Source organism: Staurois parvus, unplaced genomic scaffold (genome assembly GCF_062004578.1).
Source record: "Staurois parvus isolate SC_StPar_1 unplaced genomic scaffold, SC_StPar_1.0 ptg000412l, whole genome shotgun sequence".
Classification (NCBI taxonomy): Eukaryota; Metazoa; Chordata; class Amphibia; order Anura; family Ranidae; genus Staurois; species Staurois parvus.
The window spans coordinates 2609863-2631857 of record NW_028318208.1 but is presented as its reverse complement, the minus strand read 5'-3'; the positions used below and the strand labels follow the sequence as shown (position 1 = coordinate 2631857).

At 42.0% G+C, this 21995-nt stretch overlaps 1 protein-coding gene across 1 annotated transcript; it reads left to right on the top strand.

Annotated features, from left to right (window-relative positions):
- The first annotated feature begins 661 nt into the window (after window positions 1-661).
- NPW (neuropeptide W) lies at window positions 662-20418 on the top strand. Its single transcript, XM_089686821.1, has 2 exons — window positions 662-1726; window positions 19677-20418. The coding sequence occupies exons 1-2, from the start codon at window positions 854-856 to the stop codon at window positions 19833-19835; spliced, it is 1032 nt and encodes a 343-aa protein (XP_089542947.1). The 5' UTR covers window positions 662-853; the 3' UTR covers window positions 19836-20418.
- The last annotated feature ends 1577 nt before the right edge of the window (window positions 20419-21995 follow it).

The window sequence follows — 21995 nt, the reverse complement described above, 5'->3', positions numbered from 1 at the left end:
GGGGCAGACTGACCATTCGCGTACTCGGGCACTGCCCTAGGGCCCGGGGTCAGCAGGGGGCCCCATGAGATCCCTGGTACATTTCATGGGCTTTTTTGGGTGTGGTTTGAGTGTGTGCGAGGACACAGGGGCCTCATGATCTCCTATTGCCCAGGGGCCCCATGAGTTGTCAGTCCGCCCCTGGGTAGTACCATTAATTATTAACAGAAAGGTATTTCCTGTCATTCTCAGGGTACTGCCTACCCTGGAGCTTGCAGTACACATGAAGGTGGTCACTGGCTACCTAGGGCAAGTTTATTCACATTACATAAGTCGAGCTAAATTATCACATTCTGTCAGCAGTGAGTATGTAGACCATAACAATTTCACACTTCTTCCAGCACTTCTCTATTTCATGAGTTCTATTCCATGGGTGAATAGTAAGTCATGAAAAACCACAGCCGACAACTACAGGAACATATCAGCACAATACTAACAAAATTGTATCATGAAGGTACAGAGTGTACATTAGACCCAATACACACGTACAGATCCCCTCCCTTTGGGTATGAGTCTCAGAATTAAGCTGTTAACAGTGACGATCTCATCTCTCCTACCCCCTCCTCCAGAGTGTGTTTATAAAGAGAGGAGTAGGGGGCTCAGAGATAGAACTCTATACTCAGGCTGTGTGCTGGGAAGGGACTCGTGTTTTAGCCCTCTTGTTCTCTACACTGCTTCATCTCAACCTCTGCGAATCCACTTCTCTGCACTTTTCAAGGAGTCCTCAGCATCCTTCAAAAAAACTCAGAGGTTCCATCTTTGAGTGCTCCATTGAGAAGGCAACAATATTTTTAAGCTGCTGCACAGGTGTAGTATGGGCAGGCTAATGAGCACAGCTGGCTTATGGTTTTTAAGCTCCCTACTTCTGATGGCCCCCCAACCGGGAGCCCTTTGGTACAAGCACTCTGCCAGCCCCCGGTACCACACTGTAGGCAGAGCATCTGGGCTTCTCATTGGCGTTCGGCGCTCTCCTTACTTATGGCGCAGAGATGTTCCAAATGGCCAGCAGTGGGCTGGAGAGAAAGCAGGGGTAACCTATGGACTGTGGAGGGGAGCAGGACCTGACCACCAACTGTACCCTGACCCTGGAGAAAGAAACCTTTTGATGCAGAAGCTCTACAGAAATCTAGAGGAGAGAAGTCTGGCTGATAGAAAGAAGACAATTCAGGATGGAGAAAACCTAGAAGAAGCTGGATGGAGCCTTAACAAAATTAAGCAAGAAACCAAGGATTTTGAAGAGCAGAGCTGGCTGGATGGAGAACGAGATTTAATGGATGGAAGTTTAGGAGAAAACAAGTTGATGATTGTGAAGCCAGAAAAAGAAGAAGAGACAAGTCTGGAAGAACAAAGGTTGGCAGTAAAAGACCCAGCACTTGTAAAGAATAGTTTAAAAGCAAAAAACTTTCTTCTTATGGAATCAGGAGAAGAAAAGAGGACGCTAGAAGAGACATGGCCAATCAGTCATCCAGGAGAGCAAGCTCGAAGTTTGGAAGGGGAACAGTGGATGTTCACAGAGCCCATGAATGAAGCCAGGACCTTAGATAAGGATTCAAGAGGGCAACTAGAGTCTGCAGGAGACAAGGCACCCAACAATGAGGACATGTTGCCAATGTACCTGAAAAAGTACCTGTATGGAGGCAGCAGATTCCCCCAATCATGGAGAAGACAGCTTCCAAGAAGTGTGCAGGTAAGACAACAGTTCAATGTAAATTCTGAAATAATTGTACACAATGCTAATAACCCACAGCAACCAATAATCTGTTATTTGTTTCATCGATGGCAAACTTAAAAGAGACAGAATTTGGTTGCTATGGGTTACTGCACTTGATATACAAATTGTTTTTTAAATAGTGTATTTGTTATGGAATGTAAATCAGTATCATACAGTATTTGTTTATTACAGGTATTTATATAGAGCTGTCAATTTATGCAGTGCTTTACATGTGTATTGTACATTCATATCAGTCCCTAACCCTCAAGGGGTGTACAATCTAAGGTCCCTAACTTACATACATGAGCCAGTTTAGACAGGATCCAAATAACCTACCAGCATGTCTTTAGCATATGGGAGGAAACCCACACAGGCACAGGGAGAACATGCAAACTCCAGGCAGGTAGTGGTTGGGATTTGAACCAATGACCCTAGTACTGTCAGGTGGAAGTGCTAACCATTTAGCCACATGTTTGTATCATATAAAAAAAAGGTATTTTTTTCTAGATTTTATCAGATTATGTATTGTGCGTTTCATTGGTACAGTTTAGCATATTACTTTATGCAAACTTTCACACTGACAAACATTGAGGGGAATCTGTAGTGTTTATATGTTATTCAGGTATATATGAGTAGCGGTCTATTTAAAACCTATCTCCGGCTTTATTTGCACCCTTCCTCCCCCATCACCTGCATGTATCTTTTATAAGGACTTCCAGGACTTCTCCAGAGCTTTCCCATCCTCTGGAACTCTCTACCCCAATTTATCAGACTATCGCCTACTCTGCTCACTTTTAGGCGATCTCTGAAAACCTATCTCTTCAGGGAAGCCCGCCACATTATCACAGTCCCACTAAAGGTGTAAACTATAAGTCGCTGTGCAAATTCCAGTAAACCTTTCACTCAGCCTTAACATTATTGTATTTGGTAAATTGAAAAGCCAGTAAAAAAAGAAAGAAGTGGTAATTAAAAAGAAACCAAAAAACTTAGATTAAGTAATTATTTTTTGTGTATAAATTCTGTATAGTCCATGTAACTAAAGATGTGCTGTGGTTGCAGGAAAAAAAATTGTTCCATCTATGGCCGGCTTTAGCAATCCTTACGCAAGGTTCCTGTAGATATTCCCTCTATGCCTATGGGCAGCACATGGAGGACCTACAGATCAGGAAGGAAACATATTCATAAAACTTGTATTAAAGTGTATATAAAGTGTATATAAAGCAAAAAAAAAAACAGATTTTCTTTAGTTTTGAAGTGTGGAAGAGTTAAAACCTCTGTCTCACTTACGATCTGTGTGAGGGCTTGCCAAATATCGGCCGGTTAAACATCGATATCATGTTAAGCCAGACATTTGGAATAGGTATGCTGGAAAAGCAGTTGCCGATTGGCACCCGATCAGCACTCCTGGCCAATGGCTGCGAGTGCTAACCATTGTGTTCTGGCTGGGAGGAAGTCCCAATGTCAGAACACAACAGCTCAGTGGGGAGATTGCTGTACTAACATCGCAGAGCTCCTCAGATTTTTTTTTGTTCAAGCCTTTAGAAATTGGAAGATTTCCACTCTACTCCAGTTTTAGCGACCTATCAATGTTTTCGGATTTTCCCTCACTTTCAGTGCCCGTGACGGAGCATAGGGAGCGTAATTCAGCCATGTGGGGGAAACAGACAGCAATAAAAACTTAAAATATATTCTAAATCTTCCCTACTCCATCCAAAACTAACATAATGGCTTTAGATATACTCTACAAGGTACATGTAAATCCAATAAAAAATATAATATGTAAAATCCCACATGGAAGAAAAATATATTTTTAACATGTTGTTCCCAAATATATTGACATATATTGTAAATACAATTTTGACCATATTCAATATATTTAAAAAAAAAAAATATATATATATATATATATATATATATTATACAGGATTTATATCGCCCCAACAGTTTGCTCAGCGCTTTACAATGTAACAGGAGACAATACAGCAACAATACAGTTCAATACAAGAGGGATAGGAGGGCCTGATCCTTGGAGCTTACAATCTAATATACAGTCATGGCCGAAATTGTTGGCACCCTTGATATTTCTCCAGGAAATCATGTATTTCTCACGAAACGTTTTGCATTAACACATGTTTTGCTATACACATGTTTATTCCCTTTGTGTGTATTGGGACAAAACAAAAAAAGGGAGGAAAGAAAGCAAATTCGACATAATGTCACACAAACCTCCAAAAATGGGCTGGACAAAAGTATTGGCACCCTTTCACAACTGCGGATAAATAAGAATGTTACAAGCATGTGATGCTCCTGTAAACTCACCTGGGGCAAGTAACAGGTGTGGGCAATATAGAAATCACACCTGAAAGCAGATAAAAAGGAGAGACGTTCACTTAACCTTTGCATTGTGTGTCTGTCTGTGCCACACTAAGCATGGACAACAGAAAGAGGAGACGAGAACTGTCTGAGGACCTGAGAACCAAAATTGTGGCAAAATATCAACAATCTCAAGGTTACAAGTCCATCTCCAGAGAACTAGATTTGCCTTTGTCCACAGTGCGCAACATTATCAAGAAGTTTGCAACCCATGGCACTGTAGCTAATCTCCCTGGTCGTGGACGGATGAGGAAAATTGATGAAAGATTGCAACGCAGAATAGTCCGGATGGTGGATAAGCAGCCCCAAACATGTTCCAAAGACATTCAAGCTGTCCTGCAGGCTCAGGGAGCATCAGTGTCAGCGCGAACTATCCGTCGACATTTAAATGAAATGAAACGCTATGGCAGGAGACCCAGGAGGACCCCACTGCTGACACAGAGACATAAAAAAGCAAGACTACAGTTTGCCAAAATGTACTTGAGTAAGCCAAAAGCCTTCTGGGAAAACGTCTTGTGGACAGATGAGACCAAGATAGAGCTTTTCGGTAAAGCACATCATTCTACTGTTTACCGAAAACGGAATGAGGCCTACAAAGAACAAAACACAGTACCTACGGTAAAATATGGTGGAGGTTCAATGATGTTTTGGGGTTGTTTTGCTGCCTCTGGCACTGGGTGCCTTGACTGTGTGCAAGGCATCATGAAATCTGAGGATTACCAAAGGATTTTGGGTCGCACTGTAGGGCCCAGTGTCAGAAAGCTGGGTTTGCGTCCAAGATCCTGGGTCTTCCAGCAGGACAATGACCCCAAACATACGTCAAAAAGCACTCAGAAATGGATGGCAAAGAAGCGCTGGAGAGTTCTGAAGTGGCCAGCAATGAGCCCAGATCTAAATCCCATTGAACACCTGTGGAGAGATCTTAAAATTGCTGTTGGGAAAAGGTGTCCTTCCAATAAGAGAGACCTGGAGCTGTTTGCAAAGGAAGAGTGGTCCAAAATTCCGGGTGAGAGGTGTCAGAAGCTTATTGATGGTTATAGGAAGCGACTGATTTCAGTTATGTTTTCCAAAGGGTGTGCAACCAAATATTAAGTTAAGGGTGCCAATACTTTTGTCCAGCCCATTTTTGGGGTTTTGTGTGACATTATGTCATATTTGCTTTTCTGCCTCTGTTTTATATTTGTTCCAATACATACAAAGGGAATAAACATGTGTATAGCAAAACATGTGTTAATGCAATACCTTTTTTGTGTGAAATACTTGATTTTCAGGAAAAATATCAAGGGTGCCAACAATTTCGGCCATGACTGTATATATATATATTTATTTATTTATTTCAGGTACTTATATAGCGCCGTCAATTTACGCAGAGCTTTACATATACAGTGGGGCAAAAAAGTATTTAGTCAGCCACCAATTGTGCAAGTTCTCCCACTTAAAAAGATGAGAGAGGCCTGTAATTAGCATCATAGATAGACCTCAACTATGAGAGACAAAATGAGAAAAAAAATCCAGACAATCACATTGGCTGATTTGGAAAGAATTTATTTGCAAATTATGGTGGAAAATAAGTATTTGGTCAATATCAAAAGTTCATCTCAATACTTTGTTATATATCCTTTGTTGGCAATGACAGAGGTCAAACGTTTCCTGTAAGTCTTCACAAGGTTGGCACACACTATTGCTGGTATGTTGGCCCATTCCTCCATGCAGATCTCCTCTAGAGCAGTGATGTTTTGGGGCTGTCGCTGGGCAACGGACTTTCAACTCCCTGCAAAGGTTTTCTATGGGGTTGAGATCTGGAAACTGGCTAGGCCACTCCAGGACCTTGAAATGCTTCTTACGAAGCCACTCCTTCGTTGCCCGGGCGGTATGTTTGGGATCATTGTCATGTTGGAAGACCCAGCCACATTTCATCTTAAATGCCCTTGCTGATGGAAGGAGGTTTGCACTCAAAATCTCACGATACATGGCCCCATTCATTCTGTCCTGTACATGGATCAGTCGTCCTGGTCCTTTTGCAGAGAAACAGCCCCAAAGCATGATGTTGCCACCCCCATGCTTCACAGTAGGTATGGTGTTCTTTGGATGCAACTCAGCATTCTCTCTCCTCCAAACACGACGAGTTGTGTTTCTATCAAACAGTTCTATTTTGGTTTCATCTGACCATATGACATTCTCCCAATCCTCTTCTGGATCATCCAAATGCTCTGTAGCAAACTTCAGAGGGGCCCGGACATGTACTGGCTTAAGCAGGGGGACACGTCTGGCACTGCAGGATCTAAGTCCCTGGCGGCATAGTGTGTTACTGATGGTAGCCTTTGTTACGTTGGTACCAGCTCTCTGAAGGTCATTCACTTGGTCCCCTCGTGTGGTCCTGGGATTTTTGCTCACCGTTCTTGTGATCATTTTGACCCCACGGGGTGAGATCTTGCGTGGAGCCCCAGATCAAGGGAGATTATCAGTGGTCTTGTAAGTCTTCTATTTTCTAATTATTGCTCCCACAGTTGATTTGTTCACACCAAGCTGCTTGCCTATTGCAGATTCAGTCTTCCCAGCCTGGTGCAGGTCTACAATTTTGTTTCTGGTGTCCTTCGACAGCTCTTTGGTCTTCACCATAGTGGAGTTTGGAGTGTGACTGTTTGAGGTTGTGGACAGGTGTCTTTTATACTGATAACAAGTTCAAACAGGTGCCATTGATACAGGTAATGAGTGCAGGACAGAGGAGCCTCTTAAAGAAGAAGGTACAGGTCTGTGAGAGCCAGAAATCTTGCTTGTTTGCAGGTGACCAAATACTTATTTTCCACCATAATTTGCAAATAAATTCTTTCCAAATCAGCCAATGTGATTGTCTGGATTTTTTTTCTCATTTTGTCTCTCATAGTTGAGGTCTACCTATGATGCCAATTACAGGCCTCTCTCAACTGTTTAAGTGGGAGAACTTGCACAATTGGTGGCTGACTAAATACTTTTTTGCCCCACTGTATATTGTACATTCACATCAGTCCCTAACCCTCAAGGGGTGTACAATCTAAGGTCCCTAACTCACATTCATACATACACATACTTTTGGACAATTTAGACAGGATCCAATTAACCTACCTGCATGTCTTTGGAGTGTGGGAGGAAACCGGAGTACCCGGAGGAAACCCACGCAGGCACAGGGAGAACATGCAAACTCCAGGCAGGTGGTGGCGTGGTTGGGATTCGAACCAACGACCCTATATATATATATATATATATATATATATATACACACTGTATGTTGAAATGCGTTTTTATTACAAAATATATGAAAAATATTTTAAAAAATACATTTTCAAATATACTGTAGATCTTTAAAAATACAAATCTACATTTCTACATTTTTGGAATGCATTTACAAATATATGTACAAATATATGTTAAAATGACTTTTTTATGTAACAAAAAAAATCTGCAGAATATATTTAAAAATATATATTTTTAAAAATATTTATATATATATATATATATATATATATATACATATACTGTGTTGAAATATATTTTTCTTCCATATGGGGTGTAATAAATATAATATATTGCAGAGCATGAATCCAGAAAGTAGAAGTATGGTCTACACCTATCTGATCTTAAACCTGCTCCCATCCCCATTCTCAGTCCTATACTAACTAGTCTGTATAGGATAGAAGTGTACACTTACCTTATCTAAGGGCGCTCCAGTCACGTGATCAGCTCCCAGCGCCGGCTTCAGGAAAGGGGAAAGATCGCCGACAGCAGCTGCAAGGCATGGGCGGTGAAGACACCCATAGGCTTACTATGGGGTATCAGTTGTCAGATGTCCCTCCTCTCCCCCTCCCCTAAGCCGATGCAGGGAGCCAATCACATGACTGGGTCAGAGCTCCACCCAAAAAGGGAAGTTCCACTTAAGGACTGGTCCCCTGCTCCCTGTTAAGGATTGGCACCTTTGGGGAGTGGGTACCCCCGCTGCGATCTCCTTGTGATCGGAAATGGAAGTTGTACGCCCCTCTCTTCCTCCCCATAGTCTTCGAGGAGACATGACAGGTCCAAGAAGACTGGACCATGCAGAAAGTGCGGTGCTACTCGCGCATGCGCAGTGGGCCCCCAGCTTTGAATGCGCAAGCTGGGTGCCCACACTGAAGATGCCGGCGCCGGGAACACCGAACAGCCGGTGAAATGGGCTGTGGGGAGGACACCGCGGGATGACTTTTATTTTTTTACAGTTTGACTGCAACTCAGCTTTAAAATGGGTATGGGAGCAGGTTTCAAATTTTGACTATAAATGTGCAGGGGTGGCTGAATTTGTTCTCTTTTTTTTTCGGGCTAACAAAATCTGTTGATCCTACCAGAAATGCAGTATCCTTGTCACTTCCTGAGCCCATATCTTCTATATCAAACAATGTTGTCTGTTAGCTACTTTCTGTAAACCCCCCCCCCCCCCCCCGCATGTAACAGGGATAAAGTAAGCCATGTCTAATTTCATACAATTATTCTGTTGAAAATTGCAATTTTGGATTATCACTTGAATTTTGACCAGTAAGGGGGCCGCAGCAATGGCCGATTTTGTGTGGACATCAAATTTGGGTGATCAAGTATGTTTGGAATTTTTTGGAAAAACTAACAAATTTCTAATCAATGATAGGAAAATCATGTGAGAAATATAATTGAAAGAGAATTGTGCATGAACTGTGACTTAGAAATAGAATATTCCGGGCCACAACATTTTTTTTTTGTAACAACATGAGGTGAAATTGAAGGCTTGGTTGATCAAATTTCGAAATCAATGGTGGCGCCATCAGATGATAAAAGGCACCAAAATTTAAATTTTCAATCGTCAAATCGTTCGGAGTTCGACACATGTATGCATGCATTAGACTTGTTTTATATCTCCCAGCTTCGGAACTCGAGAAGTAGGAAAACTTTTAGAAAGCAGACTGTGCAGTCTGTGTGCCAGGCTGAAATTGGGTGTGGCCAATATGCACTGAATATTGGGGGTGTGACTAATACAGGCCATACATGGGTCGAATTCCAAACAAATTTTCTTCAGAAAATCAGAAATTTCTTGCGTTTTGTAATCTGATGGCGCCACCATTGATTTCGAAATTCAACCAACCAAGCCTTCAATGTCACCTCATGTTGCTACAGAAAAGAATTTTCATGGCCGAGAATTTTCTTTTCTTTCCAGGTCACAACTCACGCTCATTTCTTTTTCGTTTATATTTCTCACACAATTCTCCCATCGTTGATTCGAAATGCGTTCGTCTTTCAAAAAATTTCCAACATGTCCGTTTACTCAAAATCGATGGTCACACAAAAATTGCCCATTTCTGTGACCCACTAATGGTGCGAAACATGGCCGGACTGACAACTCATGGGGCCCCCAGGCAATAGGAAATCATGGGGCCCCTGTGTTCTTGCCCAAACTCAAAAAAGCCTATGAAAAAGGTACCAGGGGCATCTCATGGGGCCCCCTACAGTGCCCATGTTTCCAAATGGTCAGTTCGCCCCTGGTGCGAAATTCGAACGAGAATTCTTAGAAAAGATTTTCGAAAGAAAATTCTTTCGGAATTTGATCCGTGTATGGCCAGCTTTAAAGAAGCATACTTCTTTAAAGTCTAAGCCAATTACTTAATTAAAAAAAATTTAAATAGAAATTAAGGTTAACCACTTGACCTCCGGAAGGTTTTACCCCCTCCATGACCAGGGTATTTTTTGCTATTCAGCACCGCGCTACTTAACTGGTAAATGCTCAGTCATTCAACACTGTATCCAAATAACAGCTATATAATTTTTTCACACAAATAGAGCTTTTGGTGGTATTTAATCAGCACTGGGTTTTTAATTTTTTGCTATATAAATGAAAAAGTAAGTTTTTCTTAGTTTCTGTTATAACATTTTGCAAACAAATAATCTTTCTTCTTAAATCTAGAGCAAAATGTATTCTTCTACATTTCTTTGTTAAAACTAACCCAAATGAGTGTATATGATTTAGTCTTTGTGAATGTTAGAGTCTACAAATGATGGTATATAGATTTGAAAATTGATCAATCCTGGTGTGCTAGTGGCTTATCTCATTTCATGAGGCCCTAAAATGCCAGGACGATACAAATACCCCCAAAATGACCCCTTTTTGAAAAGTAGACAGTCCAAGGTATTTAGTAAGAAAGAGGCATGGGGAGTTTTTTTAAGTTGATTTTTTTGTTACAGGTTTTTGGGGAAAAAAAATTAAATAACTTTTTCTTTTTCTTTTTTTTGCATACTGTCACCAGTGGCTGGTATGTTGGTGATCAGGGATACTGACGTGACAGTATGTAAAAAAATTTTTTAATTTTTTTATTCAATTTCTTTTAAACTCTCTTTTCTTTTTACAATTTTTTTACATACTTTCATCAGAGTAGTCCAGTGTCACCATAGGGTGATCAGGGATATATATATATATATATATATATATATATATATATATATATATATATTTATTTTTTTAATATATATATAATTTTATTTTTTATTTTTCACTGCTATAAGCAATCCTTTTAAATGTCATGAATGACTTTCATATATGACAGCTTGTCTGCTATTAGTTTTCTCATGGTACAAGGCTGCTGTCAATTGCCCTGTACTATGTGATAGCTGTGGGCCAACCACAGCAAAACAATAGTAAGCAAGCTGTTCATGAATTAAATCTGTTCATGACAGTTTGTTTACATTGTTATCATGTGATCACTATGATTGGTCATAGCGATCACGATACCCCAACTGCTTTGAGCATCCGGGTATCGAGCACCGTGCTCCACCGGGGTACTGAGCACCCCAGGTGGTGTACTACTGTGCATGCCCAAAATGACGTACAGGTAAGTCGCTGTGCCTGTACATGCCACTCTCCCCTCTGCAGTAAAAGTACTGCGGGCGGGATGGCAAGTGGTTGAGCCTAAATACTGTATATATAGGACTCAGGGGCCCCATGATCCCCTATTGCCTGGGGGCCCCATGAGTTGTCAGTCCGCCCCCGGTACACAGTCTGTAGACCTTATGTCTACAACATTGCTGTGTCCTGTAAAGATATGGAGGCCACCAGTAGGAACATTGAAAGCTGTGGGGAACCCAAGTGATTTACTTGCCTGGAAGTGTTGGTTTCCCAGGAGGCTTCAGAGGATGATTTCTCAGGATAGAAGTAGTGTTTTGGGGGCACAGATGATGACTGTTTATCGGATGACTGGTGGGGTAACCATCAAACAGCAGGAGAGATAGAAGATACACAGAATAAATGAAGTGGAAGCAGGATGATCCTTGCAATACAGGTCTTCAGGGACAACTTCCTCTCCAGATCAGTGAGCAGCACAGAAGTGATACCACAAAACCTCATACCAATCTTCTCAAACTATTAGTTAGAGGCAGCAGTGCCTTAGATCACACATTGCAGATATGCAGCTATGAGGCCATGGGCACATAAAGTGCAGTGCTATGTTTTAGAATTAATCAAGACAAAAGGTAAATATTTCAGGGTACTGCTTAGGCACAAATGACATTTGTAGATGTTCCCTAGAGAATAGCAAATCCCTTTTTTGACTCTGGATCCATTTTAAAGCTGATCTCCAGGTTTACTGTTTCTTTAACTAGTTTGGGCCAAGCTGGCCTAAACGAACGATTTTCTACACTAACAAGTGCGCCTGCTGGGCCAACTGTATAAAACTTTATGTAGCCTCAGATATATACAGAATACAGCCTTGGTTATGATTAAGCATGAGATCGTGTGAAACGTGTTAACAGGTCCTGTATTCATGTCCTGGTGTTTTGTGTGTCCTATGGATCATAAATACACACTATATTCATCAATCCTCCTGTGTGCGGCTGACCCTTCTTTCTATTATATACAGAATACAGCCTTGTGTCACGGCAGAGACGAGGACTTCCTGTCTCACACTCGGGCAAAATTGGGTTGGGCTGTGCACTGCTGATCTCCAGGTTTACTGTCCCATTAACTAGTTAATTTTGGGCCAAGCTGGCCTAAACAAACTTTTCTAAACTAACAGGTGTGCCTTCTGGGCCAACTGTATAAAACTTTATGTAGCCTCGGGTACATACAGAATCAGGGGCGGACTGACCATTTGGAAACTCGGGCACTGCCCGAGGGCCCGGGGTCAGTAGGGGGCCCCATGAGATGCCCCTGGTACCTTTTTCATAGGCTTTTTTGAGTTTGGGGAAGGACACAGGGGCCCCATGATCCCCTATTGCCCGGGGGCCCCATGTGTTGTCAGTCCACTCCTGTACAGAATACAGCCTTGTGTCATGGCGGAGACGAGAATTTCCTTTCTCACACCCGGAACAAAATTAGGTTGGGCTGTGCACCGCTCAGCCATTCACAGAAAGCTTTGTATTCTCTGAATGAATACAAAGCTTCCTCTAATTGGCTGAAGATGACGGATGATGTCACAATCTCCCACTCAGCCAATCAGAGGAAGCTTTGTATTCATAGCTGAGGCTACATACAGTTTATACAGCATGCCCACCGGACACATTTATTAATGTAAAAAATAGTTCCCCTAGGCCAGCGTGGCCCAAACGAACTAGTTAAAGGGGCAGTAAACCTGAAGACCAGCTTAATGAGATGTCAGCACCATTTTAAGACCTTATACACACCATTAATACGAGATATTTCAGCTCCACAAACAGACACATGGGAACAATTCATCCTAGTTCACTGAGAGTGTTTCTGTGTATTGCTTACTTGATTATGGGACTCTAGATACAGTTTAAACTGCTTTTCAATTTATTGTAATTTCCCACAATTACCATTGCATATATTATATGTGCATTTTTGATAGTAGGTGCCCAGCTACAGAGGAGATAGTTTAGCCATTAACCCTTTCTGAGCATAAATAGTCAGAAAATTATAAATAAAATCTTTCTTTCTATACCTGAACATTATTATTATTATAATTATTATACAGGATTTATATAGCGCCAACAGTTTGCTCAGCGCTTTACAATATAAAGGGAGACAATACAGCAACGATACAATTCAATACAAGAGGGTTAGGAGGGCCCTGCTCCTTGGAGCTTACAATCTAAGAGTGAGGTGGTACAAAAGGTAATAACTGTGGGGGATGAACTGGTAGGAGGAATAGAAGATTCCATTATTAGCTGGACGCAGGATAGGTTTCCCTGAAGATATAGGTTTTAGAGATTGCCTAAAAGTGGGCAGAGTAGGCGATAGTCAGATAGATTGGGGTACAGAGTTCCAGAGGATGGGGGAGGCTATGGAGAAGTCCTGGAGATGAGCATGGGAGGAGAAGACAAGGGAGCTAGAGAGAGCAGGAGGTTGTGGGAGGACCGGAGAGGACAGTTTGGGTGATATTTGGAGACAAAATTGGTGATGTAATTTGGGACAGAGTTATAAATGGCTTTATATGTTATTGGTAATGTTTTGAATTTTATTCGTTGGGCAATGGGAAGCCAGTGAAAGGATTGGCAGAGAGGGATGGAGGACACTGAGTGGAGGCCATGGAGGGATTGGCAGAGAGGGATGGCAGATATGGAATGGTTAGTAAGGTGGATTAGTCTGGCAGCAGCATTCATGATGGACTGAAGAGGGAATAGCCTACAATTGGGTAGGCCAATGAGGAGGGAATTATAATAGTTAAGGCGAGAGATAACCAGGGAGGGAAGAAGTTGCTTAGTGGTTTCAGTGGATAAGAACGGGCGTATCTTGGAGATGTTGCGGAGGTGAAGTCTACAAGATTTGGACAGTGATTGGATTTGGGACTGGAAGAACAGATGGGAGTCTAGGATTACACCTAGTACCCTGGCATGAGGGAAGGGACTGATGGTTGTATTATTGATCTTGATGGAGATGTCAGGGGCTGGAGGGAATAGTATTAAGTCTGTTTTGGAAAGATTCAGTTTGTAGAAGTGGAGTGACATCCATGCCGATATGTCACTTAGTAGGTTAGTAATGCGAGAGGAGACTGAAGGGGTGAGGTGAGGAGTAGAAAGATAGATTTGTGTGTCATCAGCATAGAGATGGTACTTAAAGCCATGGGAGTTTATCAAGTGACCAAGGGAGGAGGTGTAGATGGAGAAGAGAAGGGGTCCAAGGACAGAACCTTGAGGGACCCCTACAGAAAGGGGAAGTGGAGAGGAGGAGGCAGAGTTAAAGGTAACGATGAAGGAGCGCTTTGATAGATAGGAGGAGAACCAGGAGAGAACAGAGTCTCGAAGGCCAAGAGAGTGAAGTTTTTTGAGAAGGAGGGGGTGGTCAACAGTATCAAAAGCCGCAGAGAGGTCAAGTGGTAAGAGTATGGAGTAGTGGCCATTGGTTTTAGCAGTTAGTAGATCATTAGTGAGTTTTAGTAGGGTAGTTTCAATGGAGTGGAGTGAGTGAAAGCCAGACTGTAAAGGATCAAGAAGGTTGTTGTCAGTGAGGTAGGAGCTCAGGCGATTGTAGACTAAGTGTGCTAAGAATTTAGAGGTAAACGGGAGCAGGGAGACGGGTCTTAAGTTGTTCAGGTTGGTGGGGTCCAGGGAGGGCTTTTTAAGTATGGAAGTGATCTGTCCATGGTTTAGAGGGGAGGGGAAGACACCATTAGAGAGGGAGTGATTGAAGATGTGAGTGAGGGAGCATAGGATAGAAGAAAAAGGTGACCGTAGTAGTTGAGAGGAGACAGGATCCAGGGGGCAGGTGGTGAGACGGGCTTCTGAGAAAACTTTACAGACATTTTCAGTAGTAGCAAGGTCAAAAGAGGAAAGTGTTAAGGAAGGTTTAGTATAAGGTATGCTAAGTGGGATGGATGTCTGTGCAGTGGAGATGCCCCTACGAATTGCGTCAATCTTTTGAAATTATTTGCAATCTCGTAAGCAGTGAGTGAGTTACTGGGTGGAGTTGGAGGTGGAGAATGTAGAGAGTTAAAAGTAGAGAAGAGATGACGAGGGTTGGAAGACAAGGTGTTAATAAGAGTGACAAAGTAGGCTTGTTTGGCAGCATGAAGGGAGGAATTGTATGTTAAGAAATAAGATTTATATAGGGTGAATTATTGCTGGGATTTGGTTTTACGCCACAGTCGCTCCAGCGCTCGACTATGTCGCTTAAGATTTCTCCTGTCATCAGTCTGCCAGGGTTGTAATGGTCAGGGCCTGATACTTCGTGTAGTTAGAGGAGCAAGTGAGTCTAGTGAGGATGAAAGCAAACTGTTGTAGACAGTAATGGCCAGGTCAGGGCAGGACAGGGGAGAGATTCTGTCATAGAGGTGGTCAGTTGCAGAGTTGACAAGAGAAGTGTTAAAGTTGTGAAGGTTTCTGCGGGTAATTGTTTGCTGTTTGGAGGAATAAGTGTTTGAAGATGAGAACATTGTGAAGGTGATGAGAAGGTGAGTACATTTCAGTATAATGTGGTTTATATTCTATTATATCATACACAGGGGGTTGAAGTTTCTCGTTTATTGAAGATTCAACGCACTTTTAACATTTTTAAATACAACCTGTTTCCATTGCGTACATTATTGTAGACCCATCGATGTCTTCACTGGGTCTCTGTGCAAAGCAGGCAGATCATAGCTGGTAGGAGCCTTCAGTCCTGATGCAATTAGTGCGATTTGTCTTGGAAGGAATTATGCAAATATCAAAATGGAGATATCAGTCTGGACATTCCTAGGCAGGCTGTATTTGCATGCAGACCACCCTAGGTAGCACACACATACTCAGCCTTCAGGATTGAAACTATTGAATCCAGTAAATTAAATGGGCAGGCAAGGGACAGTCAGGTTGGGGAGGAAAGCGCTAGAAGATGCTTGACATCCTTTAGCCAGGAAATGGGGCAGAGTTTATCGGACTCACTGCAACTTCTAATGCAGGGGTTAAAATTTCGAGTCCAGCCCTACTAGCTAGGTACAAACCTTACTCCCCCAAGGCACTGTAGAGCGGGCCTCATGTCCCCCAAGGCAGTGGAGAGCAGGCCTCGTGTCCCCCAAGGCGGTGGAGAGTGGGCCTCGTGTGTAGTGCTTACCCTCGAAGGGGCCCCTGAGAATGTACCCAGGTTCTCCCTAAGTGGTAGAGAGTCTGCCTGCCACTGACACAGTTGCAAAGTTCAGGCTCATTCTAGAGTTCTTTTTAGAGTTTATTACTGAATAATTTTAACAGGAGAGGGGATTAGGGTCTCAGGATACTCCAAATGATAGCAAAAATAACAGTAGGACAGCTTATCAATAAAAACTCTCTAAACTGAAGTAAAACATGAAAGTCCCAGATCAGGTCCTACTCACAGTCTCAAGAACAGTACATCACTTAGCTTCAAGGAGATCCTCAGTGAAGGAGGTAAAAGATCCTTCTCCAGACCAGGACTTCAGACAGTGCTTCCTGCAAAAAAATCCTTTACCAGTCTTCCCCAGGCCCTTGGCTCAGCTCCTGCTGAGGCCTAGACTACAGACAAAACCCTCCTTTGCTGTCTCCTCCAGGCCTCAGCCCAAGTCTTGCTGAGGCCAAGAACGCCATTCTTGACTCTTTAATGCTGTCTCCAGGGACAGCAGAACCAAGAGAACTGGAACCCTCTTGGCAGAGGAAAAACACTGTGGAAAGGCCTCCCAAACATTTGTCACCTTCCCAGCCACCTTCTGGATGCCTCCTTCTAGGGATTGGCTGAAGCATTATAAATATTCATGTTGGTCATTTGACCTTAATTCTGGAAGGTTCTTGCAGAAGCAGGTGGGAGAAGTAAAACACCCAACCTAAAAACCCCGATCACACAAAAACAGTACATTTCTGCTCCACTGACTACAGTGAAGCCAAAAAACTAAAATTAGCCTAGCAGTCCAACTAGAGGAGGGCGCAACACCGACTTCAGGAGTTTGTTTCTTGGGCTGGAGTGGAGAACAGTTCTGTACTTTCTTGAGCATATGGCGACTGAGCATACAAGTGTGAACAGGGACAATTGGAAAGAATGGGATTCTGCGTAGTCAAGGGAAGAGATTCTCAACTGTTCTCCGAAAAATCTACCGTTTGTCTTGAATTCCTCCCAAAAGATAGCAGGGCACTTCCTGGTATGATACTGTGCCTAGGTACTCCTGTGCCTGCATAGATCTAAGGCACAGCTGCCTCTGACTTAGGTTTGGAATGAGATTTAATGTTGTCACCAGTGGCGTATTTAGGTTTTGTGCTGCCCTAGACAACACTAAATTACGTCCCTTCTTCCATGGGGGCGGTGCTGCCCCCCTGAAAAATGCCACCCTAGGCAAATGCCTTGTTTGCCTTGTGGTAAATATGCCCCTGGCTGTCACTACTGTGCTGCTCAGTATTCTCCTTGCTGGAGGCTCTGACATCTGGATGCAGCACCTACCTGTACCAAGACAGCCACCTAAAAACAGAGATACAGTGCAGAAAAAGGCATGGTAGGACAATCATGGGGAAAAGATCAGGGAAGCCACTGGCAATACTGGTGACTAATCCTTTGTTCTTTTCCTGCTGTCTAGAATTTAGTTCCTTTTAAAACATTGAAATTTAAGAATGCTGTGCTCACCCAATACAGATCTACATGTACACATAACATAGCAGATAGCAGGTGGAACCACAGCATTCAGAAAGGGGCGCAGGCTTCTGGCACACCGAGAAATGCCGCATGTTGAAGATTCTTCAACCAATGTAGCTTTGAAATACAGCAAATATCAGAGGCAAAGGCATCGGGACTGTAAAGCAGCCCATAGATAATATGATTTTCTTTCCTTCCGCCATGGGTGGAAAGAACGAAAATTGCTCACTTCCCACTGTCAACACAGTCCGTGTTGATGGAGGAAAACCTTCCAGAGCGCTACTGTGTTCTGCTGGCAGGGAGCCTTCCCTATCAGCAGAACACAGTAGCACTGTTGGCAGCTCTAGCCGCCGGCAGTGATTGTGTGAAAGAAATCTGAAAGGCTGGTTGGATCAATGGATTGACTTCAGTACAACTAGCCTGCTCATAGATGGATCGAATTTTGTCCAATTCCTGCTGAACTGGCTGAGATGTGATCCATCTATGTCCAGCTTTATAGTTCATAGCTGATTTAGATTTTTTTTTTTGCTCTACAAAGTCACCTAAAACAGGGATGTTGGCTGTAACTTTAACAAGCATAGCAGGCAGCACAGAGGCTAAATCGTTAGCCCTTCCATATTCTTCCCAAATATATTGACATATATTTGAAATACTACAATTTTTTGGCCATATTTAATATATTTCAAAATATATTTCAATAAAGAAATAAATATATATACTGTGTGTTGAAATGTGTTTTTATTACAAAATATATAAAAATAATTTTTAAAAATACATTTTCAAATATACTGTATGTCTTTAAAGATACAAATCTACATTTTTGGAATGCATTCATAATGCACATATTTGTAAATGCATTCCAAAAATGTAGATTTGTATTTTGTAAGACATACAGTATATTTGAAAATGTATTTATATGTACATATTTTTCATATATTTTGTAATAAAAACACATTTCAAAATACCATACATGTATATGTGTGTGTGTCAGGGGCGGACTGACAACTCATGGGGCCCCGGTATGTTGAAATGCGTTTTTATTACAAAATATATGAAAAATATTTTTAAAAATACATTTCAAATATACTGTTTTTCAAAATACAAATCTACATTTTTGGAATGCATTTACAAATATATGTAAAATATATGTTAAAATAATTTTTTTATGTTATAAAAAAAACTCTGAAGAATATATTTTTAAAAAATACATTTTAAAAAATATTTTTTTTTTAAATATACTCTTCAGAATTTTTTAACATTTTAACATATTTTTTACATGTATTTGTAAATGCATTTCAAAAATGTAGATTTGTATTTTTAAAGACATACCGTATATTTGAAAAAGTATTTTTAAAAATTATTTTTATATATTTTGTAATAAAAACACATTTCAACACACAGTATATATATATATATATGTGTGTATATATATGTGTATATATATATGTGTGTGTATATATATGTGTATATATATATGTGTGTATATATATATGTGTGTATATATATATATGTGTATATATATGTATATATGTGTATATGTATACACACACACTAGGGATGGACTGACCACTTGGAAACTCGGGCACTGCCCGAGGGCCCAGGGTCAGTATGGGGCCCCATGAGATGCCCCTGGTACCTTTTTCATAGGCTTTTTGAATTTGGGCAAGGACACAGGGGCCCCATGATCCCCTATTGCCCGGGGGCCCCATGAGTTGTCAGTCCGCCCCTGCTTCTACCTAAGAATATCAGTGCAAGGACACTTTAACCCCTTCCAAATTAGGTTTGAGAGGAGTTTTTTGGGATATGGTAGTTTAAACTCTAGAACATTTTGGATGTCCACCGAGAGATATGAAGGAAGACATGCCAGTGGAGACAATAGAAACTAGACAGAGCTGCCGAATCTATTTGTCCTTGTAAACCTGATAGGGTGAAGAAGAAAATGTTGCCTTTGGATATACTTTAAGCTGATTTACTATTGCTGACAATTTTGTGTTTGGGAAATGCACACCGTGTTTAACACATCTGTTTTACCTTCAGCTGTTTTACCCCAGTTCCAAGGCTTCGGAATGGATTAATTGTGAAGACCTGGCATGGACCTCACACAAGATCCTGTGCAGAGCCAGCTTTCACTCAAACTCGTGGTCCCATCCAAGAAGGCAGAGTTCAAAGCCAGAGGACCCCACCACTCCTCTCTGAACCCATAAAAGAGGTTCTATTCAGACTGCTAGTGACTGATGTGCATATGGATCGACCATATCCAATTGCTGCCATCGCAGTGGGTGGAAAACTGGAGATGACCAGAGCAACTCACAAACATTAAAGGGTAGCTCCACTCAAAACTGATAGCTATAATGAATGGTTACCAGTGTGCTTAAAGTATGTTTAAAGCCCAAACATTTTTTCAATTTTGGATAGAGTAGGTGAGGGTTAAAAACCCTGTCAGGTTTTTTTTTTTGTCACCTGTGTCCTGTATGCTTTGCTGGAAGTGAGGAGACATTTGCCATGGAAGAATTACCCTCTATTTCTGTTGGTCGCGCAACATTTTGAATTTACTCTCAGCTTCATTTAATGGTGACACTGGTGATCGGGGCAATTAGAGACAGTGAATCTCCCTTGTGGGGACACAGACAGCAAAATAAAAACCTGACAGAGGTACTAGACCCTCACCACTCAAATCTAAAAAAGGTTTTTGTCTATGAGTTCAGGCCATCCTTCCTTCTCAGCTGCTAGCACCTATCGTGATGTGAATCACCCAAATAAATAAATAATTTGTGCCGTGCTTATGTCTATAAATTAGTGAAAAGTGTAACAATAAATACATATTGTGCATTATGATCTTCCTAACAAAAATAACTTTTTATGCCATACACGTCTGTGACCATAAAACACGTTTTCAATGTGCCATACACAAAAAGGTAACACAGTCCACAATAAATTCTGCAGTTGTGAAAACGAAAATCAAATAAATGAGGGATTGATGCAAAAAACAAGATCTTCAACTCTACATGTGCGGCAAACGGAAATACAGGTGTGACCTTCACCTCCTATTGTGGACACACTAACCTTTAGGAGGGTGGGCCTTCAAAGCGAAATTTTACTCATCACAATTGATAAAAAAATCATGTTCTTTAGCAAGGAACATACATTTCACATTAATAATTTGCTACCAAAATCCAACTGTGCTGTAAATTGCCTCCAACGTTCTTCCAGTTTCTTCTTGCTGGAGGCTGACATTTTGTTGAGGCTCAGAGCCCCTGAGCAGTAGTTAAAGCGGAGCTCCACCCAAAAGGGGAAGTTCCGCTTAAAGGACTGCTCCCCCGCTTCCCATTAAGGATTGGCACCTTTGGGGGGGCGGGGGGGAGCGGGTACCCGAATTTGAAAGGTACCCGTTCCCACTTCCGGTCCAATCGCCTAGGCGATTGGAAGCAGAAGGTGTCCTCTCTCCCTCCCCCCCGTAGTCTTTTGGGACATGTGACAGGTCCCAGAAGACTACAGGACCATTCATGAAGCGCAGTGCTGCCCGCGCATGCGCAGTGGGTACCCGGCTGTGAAGCCACAAGCTGTCACAGCCGGGTGCCCACACTGAAGATGCCGCCCTCTTGGAATACAGGATGGCCGGTGAAACTGGCTGCGGGGGACACATCACGGGACAGAGGGACAGGTAAGTGGCTGTTTTTTAAAAGTCAGCAGCTACAGTTTTTGTAGCTGCTGACTTTTATTCTTTGACAGAGTGAGTGGAACTCCGCTTTAAAGTGGAACTAAACCCTTCTCTTTTTCAGCCAAGAAAGCTGCCATCTGTTTATTATTACTTCGGGTACTTTTATATCGCCTTCAATTTAAGCAGCACTTTACATATATATTGTACACATCAGTCCCTAACCCTCAAGGGGTGTACAATCTAAGGTCCCTAACTCACATTCATATACTAGGGACAATTTAGACAGAAGCCAATTAATCTACCAGCATGTAGATTACAGGCAGAGGGAGAACATGCAAACTCCAGACAGATGGTGCTGTGGTTGGGATTTGAACCAACGACCCCAGTACTGCCAAGTGAAAGGGCTAACCATTTAGCCACTGTGCTGCCTTGGGGCTGCACATATGATTGGCTACAACACCAGTCCTTTGATAGTTTGACAACTTGGTTGAGAACACTAGTAAACATGTCAGTTAGCATTCCTGGCATGTTGGGAATGTAACTATTATTTTGAAACTGTTAAATCAATAGCTTTAGTTCTGCTTCAATCTTTAGACTGTCAACAGATTGGCCTCTACAAATTTGGCACAGTGCCTGAAAATGCCTAAAAATAGAGAGCAACTGAGCATGTGCAGAGCAGGGTGAGACACTGTATTACT